This window comes from Labrus mixtus, unplaced genomic scaffold (assembly GCF_963584025.1).
Source record: "Labrus mixtus unplaced genomic scaffold, fLabMix1.1 SCAFFOLD_57, whole genome shotgun sequence".
In the NCBI taxonomy this organism is placed as follows: Eukaryota; Metazoa; Chordata; class Actinopteri; order Labriformes; family Labridae; genus Labrus; species Labrus mixtus.
Genome location: NW_026870208.1, coordinates 203,836 through 211,335, shown reverse-complemented (window position 1 = coordinate 211,335; position 7,500 = coordinate 203,836). Strand labels below are relative to the sequence as shown.

The 7,500-nt window shown below is 44.8% G+C and overlaps 2 protein-coding genes across 9 annotated transcripts in view; both read left to right on the top strand.

Moving 5' to 3' along the window:
- dcst1 (DC-STAMP domain containing 1) overlaps nt 1–1,585 on the top strand; it is a 26,057-nt gene extending 24,472 nt beyond the window's left edge. Inside the window, exon 14 of the mRNA XM_061033921.1 lies at nt 1,209–1,585. Within this exon, the coding sequence (XP_060889904.1) occupies nt 1,209–1,304 (96 nt within the window). The 3' untranslated portion in view covers nt 1,305–1,585. The remainder of the gene's footprint in view (nt 1–1,208) is intronic.
- A 1,854-nt stretch (nt 1,586–3,439) lies between these two features.
- adam15 (ADAM metallopeptidase domain 15) overlaps nt 3,440–7,500 on the top strand; it is a 31,485-nt gene continuing 27,424 nt past the window's right edge. For 7 of the 8 annotated variants that reach the window (XM_061033911.1, XM_061033909.1, XM_061033912.1 and 4 more), the window contains exons 1-2: nt 3,440–3,992; nt 4,857–4,948. In XM_061033911.1, the coding sequence (XP_060889894.1) occupies nt 3,842–3,992; nt 4,857–4,948 (243 nt within the window). In that variant the 5' untranslated portion in view covers nt 3,440–3,841. The remainder of the gene's footprint in view (nt 3,993–4,856; nt 4,949–7,500) is intronic. The other variant, XM_061033913.1, reaches the window with a different exon arrangement.

The window sequence follows — 7,500 nt, the reverse complement described above, 5'->3', positions numbered from 1 at the left end:
TGTAAAGTTAGACATTTTAACATAGAGCTCTATGGGGACTGACTCACTGCAGGAGACAGACTCTAGTGGACACTGGAGGAACTGCAGCTGTAAAGTTAGACATTTTAACATAGAGCTCTATGGGGACTGACTCACTGCAGGAGACAGACTCTAGTGGACACTGGAGGAACTGCAGCTGTAAAGTTAGACATTTTAACATAGAGCTCTATGGGGACTGACTCACTGCAGGAGACAGACTCTAGTGGACACTGGAGGAACTGCAGCTGTAAAGTTAGACATTTTAACATAGAGCTCTATGAGAACTGACTCACTGCAGGAGACAGACTCTAGTGGACACTGGAGGAACTGCAGCTGTAAAGTTAGACATTTTAACATAGAGCTCTATGGGGACTGACTCACTGCAGGAGACAGACTCTAGTGGACACTGGAGGAACTGCAGCTGTAAAGTTAGACATTTTAACATAGAGCTCTATGAGAACTGACTCACTGCAGGAGACAGACTCTAGTGGACACTGGAGGAACTGCAGCTGTAAAGTTAGACATTTTAACATAGAGCTCTATGGGGACTGACTCACTGCAGGAGACAGACTCTAGTGGACACTGGAGGAACTGCAGCTGTAAAGTTAGACATTTTAACATAGAGCTCTATGGGGACTGACTCACTGCAGGAGACAGACTCTAGTGGACACTGGAGGAACTGCAGCTGTAAAGTTAGACATTTTAACATAGAGCTCTATGAGAACTGACTCACTGCAGGAGACAGACTCTAGTGGACACTGGAGGAACTGCAGCTGTAAAGTTAGACATTTTAACATAGAGCTCTATGGGGACTGACTCACTGCAGGAGACAGACTCTAGTGGACACTGGAGGAACTGCAGCTGTAAAGTTAGACATTTTAACATAGAGCTCTATGGGGACTGACTCACTGCAGGAGACAGACTCTAGTGGACACTGGAGGAACTGCAGCTGTAAAGTTAGACATTTTAACATAGAGCTCTATGGGGACTGACTCACTGCAGGAGACAGACTCTAGTGGACACTGGAGGAACTGCAGCTGTAAAGTTAGACATTTTAACATAGAGCTCTATGGGGACTGACTCACTGCAGGAGACATTTTTATAATACAGAGCTGGTAGAACTGATTTTGCAGAAAACATCTTTGTTGTTTGGTATTAAACATGTGTTCCTGCTGAATCGTCTCATGCAGGTGTTTGAGAGTCTGAGCAGGTGTGGGCGACGTCTTTGTCATGGCGAAGAACAGGAAGTGTCCGACTCAGAGGAGACACACTACGACCAGGGTTAGACAGGAAGTCCCGCCTCCTGGCGCATCACTGTGACTACAGGGAGACACTGAGGAGGTTTATCTACAGTGCGTCTAAAGGGACAAAATAACATGAGATTAAACGTGATTAACTTGTTAATGCTGACAGCAGAGGAGATTTAAATGAGCTGATGACTTATTACTACTAATCTAAACATACTTTACTGTGTGTGTGTGTGTGTGTGTGTGTGTGTGTGTGTGTGTGTGTGTGTGTGTGTGTGTGTGTGTGTGTGTGTGTGTGTGTGTGTGTGTGTGTGTGTGTGTGTGTGTGTGTGTGTGTGTGTGTGTGTGTGTGTGTGTGTGTGTGTGTGTGTGTGTGTGTGTGTGTGTGTGTGTGTGTGTGTGTGTGTGTGTGTGTGTGTGTGTGTGTGTGTGTGTGTGTGTGTGTGTGTGTGTGTGTCATGACCAGCTTACTGACACATACATTACAGAGGAGCTCTATAAGCAGCTGATCCTCAGCAGCAGCACGTGCAGCTCTGCTTCATTCACTGATAAAACTGATGCCCGATCGCTTTACATCCGCACGCTGTGATGTCATCAAGGTCACCACACGCTCACCTGAGGCGCACCTTGATTCAGTGATTCAGCAGCTGAGGAGTCAAATGTTTGATACTTTCCGATACCACCTTTTTCAAAACTGATCATCTTATTTAAAGGATCAATGATTTTAAAAAGTACCCACACTTTAAAAAACTACAGATATGGCCGCTAGGAAATCGTCACCAGCAGAACCATTGTTTTCATCTGGTACAAAACGCTTACCGACTGTTCTTCTCTGCTGCTGCACAACGCATTTTTTAAATGTTCTTTTTTGGGCGTGCATAAAACTTTAAAGGTCAAATACAGGATCAGAGTGGATTTAGAACAAGAAACTTCACACATGTTTTGAGGAGCTCTGAGACTTATTTAAACTGAAGAAGAGGAGGAGGATATATTCAACTCTATACTATACTATAAATATTAAACATGTGAAATATTGATGACTTGTATGTGTTGTATCGGTTATTTTAAACCAGTGGTCACAAGTTTTTGTCATCAGCTGGTCGACATGTTTGTTAAATGTTTGTGAAGAACAGAGTCGTTTTTTATAAAAACAGGAAGAGATTCATTATTAACATTTACAACATCGGTTTATTCACTTTTGGACCTTTTATTGGAGAGATAGAGACAGAGGATAGAGTCAGAAATCAGGGCGAGAGAGAGTGAGGAATGACATGCGGGAAAGGAGCCACAGGTGGGATTTGAACCCCCGGCTACCCGCTTGAAGGACTACAGCCTCCATACGTGGAGTGCGCACACTAACCACTACACCACCAGCAGCCTGGTTTATAAAAACCTTATGTGCTAATCATGATGTTTTAAAAGTTGGTTCATGAACTTTAAAAGATGGAGGAGAAATGTTGAAATGAAACCGTAAAGTGTGATGCATCCTGGGAGATACGGAGGGTAGATTTATAAACAAAGGTCATGTTTGAAAAACCCCAAAATGAATCTGTTTTAATTTAGCCCCGATGGAAAACAGCAATAATACATTTTCTAAAACACGGGGCGACAGATGTTGGAGACAGATCTCGAACATCACTCTCTAAAGAAACAGATTTTTAATCTCTGAGTTTGTTTCTCCTGGTTAAATAAACTAAAATGTAATTGAAGTATAAAACCACAGCATTTTCATGAAGGTGCTTTTGAACTTTGTTGATGATACAGAAAATAAAATATTCTGTTAGATGTTTGAATTTTCTGTGAGTTCTCACACACACACACACACACACACATTTATATATGGAAAATAAATAAAAGTTTAAATTCATTTTTGTGGAAGAAAAACATTTAAATACTCAAAGAATTGAATCATATTGATGCAGGTGTGTATGTTCTTTAATGTTAAAATAAGAAGATATGTTTGGAGATATTTTTAATTTGCTAAAATAAAATAATAAATAAAATAAATATTAAATATTCTCCTTCATGAATTTAACTCCTTTAATATAATTCTAAAATGTTCCAAACTTTATTTTTGAAATAAAAACAAAGTTTTAATGTTTTGATTATCGTGACTCTGGATGACTTTTACTTTGAAAGCTGAGTCACACTGTTGTTTTTTTTCCTTAGATCCGGTTAGCTTGACTAAGTTAAATGACGTCACCCTTAGCTCCCGGTTAAAACTCTTACGGTCCGGTGTCCTCCGGTAATTAACTGACTAAAGGTCTCTCGGGGACAGATGAACCGAACTCCCCGGTGTCCACATGAACACAGCCGACGTTAACCGAGCCGTTCCGACCGGGTTTAACGGCACTTTTAGGCTCGAGGAACTGTTTTAACCGGAGCTGCGCAGACAGCGGGGAGGACCGGAGGACCGGAGGACCGGAGGAGCTCTGACCAGGTTGTCTCTGTGGATGTTACCGGAGAAATGAGCATCACGGAGTTTCAGTGGAGCCTCTCCCGGTGCTCGGACACGGTGAGGTAACGGGACGGGGTCAGACAGCAACCTGTGGCTGGTTGCCGGTGACGCAGGGAGGATGAGCGGGGCTGCCGTGCTGCTGCTGCCGCTGCTGCTGCTCAGCGGCCGGGACGTGTTTACCTCTGCCCGGTCCCTGAACGCACCACAGGACGGAGCAGTCCAGCCCGTGGACGGACAGGCGGACGGTACCGACGCCCTCACCGTGACAGGTAACGGTTAAAGTGAAGGTGTTTACGCACGTGAAAGTTAATCCGGTCATCTCCGTGTCAACCTGTGTGACCGTGATCTTTGACCTGATTGAACCTGGGCTCGTTGCCCCGGTAACGGTGTGAAAGACATCATTAACCTCTCTCTCAGGTAACAGATATTAATGCTGCGTTCACGTGCTTCTCGATGGTTCCATTACCGGACAGTTTACAAATGTTTTAGTTTCTCTAAATACAACATGTTATCACACAGCACTACAAAGCCTTTACAATCTGTGAATCAACAAATTAAATTAAATCAACTAATAAAGTTTCACTATGACTCTATGACGTCACTACGTTAACTTTAGAGATGTTGGTCCGTCTGGGTTGTCACCCCCCCCCCCCTCCCCGGTTTCCTACATTATCCACCGTCCTGTTGCTTAAAGGTAAAAAAAGACCCAGAAATTAAATCTTTAATAACAACCTGACTGTTGTTGCTGCTTCCTGTTTGTGTGGACAGGCGGTGGCGCCCCCTGCTGTATGTAATGTACTCTGACAGCTCACCTGCTCTCTCTGTGTCCTCAGGTGTGGACAGGCGGTGGCGCCCCCTGCTGTATGTAGTGTACTCTGACAGCTCACCTGCTCTCTCTGTGTCCTCAGGTGTGGACAGGCGGTGGCGCCCCCTGCTGTATGTAGTGTACTCTGACAGCTCACCTGCTCTCTCTGTGTCCTCAGGTGTGGACAGGCGGTGGCGCCCCCTGCTGTATGTAGTGTACTCTGACAGCTCACCTGCTCTCTCTGTGTCCTCAGGTGTGGACAGGCGGTGGCGCCCCCTGCTGTATGTAGTGTACTCTGACAGCTCACCTGCTCTCTCTGTGTCCTCAGGTGTGGACAGGCGGTGGCGCCCCCTGCTGGGGAAAACTCGACCCTTCATCCTGGTGGACGGACAGAGGAGGAGCCTCGCTGAAGCTCTACAGGTGAGAGAGGAATCAAACCGCCAACGGGTCATGTGACCAAACCAGTGATGATGTCATCACACCAGGGGTCATTGCCAAACAGCAGCTGGTTTATTACTGGTATTAGACTGGTTTATTACTGGTATTAAACTGGTTTATTACAGGTATTAGACTGGTTTATTACTGGTATTAGACTGGTTTATTACAGGTATTAGACTGGTTTATTACTGGTATTAAACTGGTTTATTACAGGTATTAGACTGGTTTATTACTGGTATTAGACTGGTTTATTACTGGTATTAGACTGGTTTATTACAGGTATTAGACTGGTTTATTACTGGTATTAGACTGGTTTATTACAGGTATTAGACTGGTTTATTACTGGTATTAGACTGGTTTATTACTGATATTAGACTGGTTTATTACTGATATTAGACTGGTTTATTACTGGTATTAAACTGGTTTATTACTGATATTAGACTGGTTTATTACAGGTATTAAACTGGTTTATTACAGGTATTAAACTGGTTTATTACAGGTATTAAACTGGTTTATTACTGATATTAGACTGGTTTATTACTGGTATTAGACTGGCTGGATACTGGTTTCTTGATGCTCTACAAAAATGTTACTGGTGTTTTCATGATGGTTTCCTCCTGTCATACTGGTATACTGGACTATTAAACACTGGTCTGTTACTGGTCTGTAACTGCTCTGGTTCTGATCTGTTACTGGTCTATTACTGGTCTGTTACTGGTCTGTTACTGGTCTGTTACTGGTCTGTTACTGGTCTTTTATTAGTCTGTTACTGGTCTGTAACTGCTCTGGTTCTGGTCTGTTACTGGTCTGTAACTGGTCTGTTACTGGTCTTTTATTAGTCTGTTACTGGTCTGTAACTGCTCTGGTTCTGGTCTGTTACTGGTCTGTAACTGGTCTGTTACTGGTCTTTTATTAGTCTGTTACTGGTCTGTAACTGCTCTGGTTCTGGTCTGTTACTGGTCTGTAACTGCTCTGGTTCTGGTCTGTTACTGGTCTGTAACTGCTCTGGTTCTGGTCTGTTACTGGTCTGTAACTGGTCTGATACTGACGACGCTGTTCTGGTTAAACATTATGGATGAAAGTTTAAAGTCAGGGCGCCGTGCTCCTGCCGTCAGGGACTTAAACCCTGAAGACGAGTCCTGCAGAGTCTTCAGGATCAACCTGTGACCCCTCAGGAACAGGAACAGGATCCGGTCTCTAAACAGACGCTCTGCAGGAGGAAACCAGGAGCAGCTTTGAGGAGTCACCTCCTCCTCCATGATTACTGTAATAACAGGCGAAGAGGAAGCTGGAGCGCTGACAACTTTCACCAGCAGCTTCCTGCTCCCCCACTGAGGGGGGGGGGCACTTCCTGTGCAGCTGACTGAAGCTCTGAGTTCACTTCCTGTAAAATCCCCCCCACCCTGACTCCACCCGGCCGGCAGGAAATGAGGAGAAAGCAGAAAAGAGCTAAAGGAGCATTCCACCAAAAACTCCTCCCTTTACTCTTTGTTCTGTTAAAGCCGTGAAGAAGAAGAGCGCCGCACGCCGCCTGGTCTCTGCTGCAGGGTTTTATACAGAGTCTCATTTTGAGTCACCTAAAGACTGACAGATGTAAACATGAAGCACGATTACATCTCTTATTTCAGGGCGCACTCACACTCGGCCCAGTTGTCTCGTACCGCCGTTGGCCTGCGCTCACACCGCTCCAGGACTAACCGGGTCAGAGCACGGTTACCTCTTATACAACACATGCATGACTTTATGCGATCATGAAGCGTGCTCAGTTTAAACGACAGGTGGACGCAAACCTCTTCCAGCTGAGCCAGGGCCGAGGAAGTGAACGGAGCGCTCACACGAGTCAGGGGTGAAGCGTGCTCAGGAGCGGTACGGATTGCCTCGTGTGAGTGCGCCCTAAACGATCGATAAAATCCCATCTCACACCGACTCTACCCGACTTCACTCAGACTGTTTTTTTGAGGGCTGTTGGAAGGAGTGACATTTGGTGACAAAAGTTCAGCCTCTCCTCGAGCTGCACAACAAACATAAAGTCTCAGAACAATCTGTAGTTTAAGAAAGTGTTGAAGTTCTTCCAAAGATCTTTAAAACATTCAAACTGCAGCTGATAGAAAGCACAGCTTCATCACAGTCTGAAGTCTGTTTGGCTTTAAAAACCCACTTCCTGCTTTCAGGACGTGAGGTGTTGATTGGAGCAGCAGAGTCACGTGTCCAGAATTTCTTCTTCTTCTTCTTGTTCTCCTTCTTCCTCTTCTTCTTCTTGTTCTCCTTCTTCCTCTTCTTCTTCTTGTTCTCCTTCTTCCTCTTCTTCTTCTTGTTCTTGTTCTTGTTCTTGTTCTTGTTCTTGTTCTTCTTCTTCTTCTTCTTCTTCTGTGGTCGACCGCTCAGAGCCTCGCCCAAACTCTGCAGCTCTGACATCATCTGGAGACTGGGGCGAGAGACATGACCTCACCTTACAGAGAGTGAGAGAGAGAGAGTTTATGAGAGGAAGGGGAACAACAAGTAGAGGGGGAGAGGATGTGAAGCAGATGGTGAGA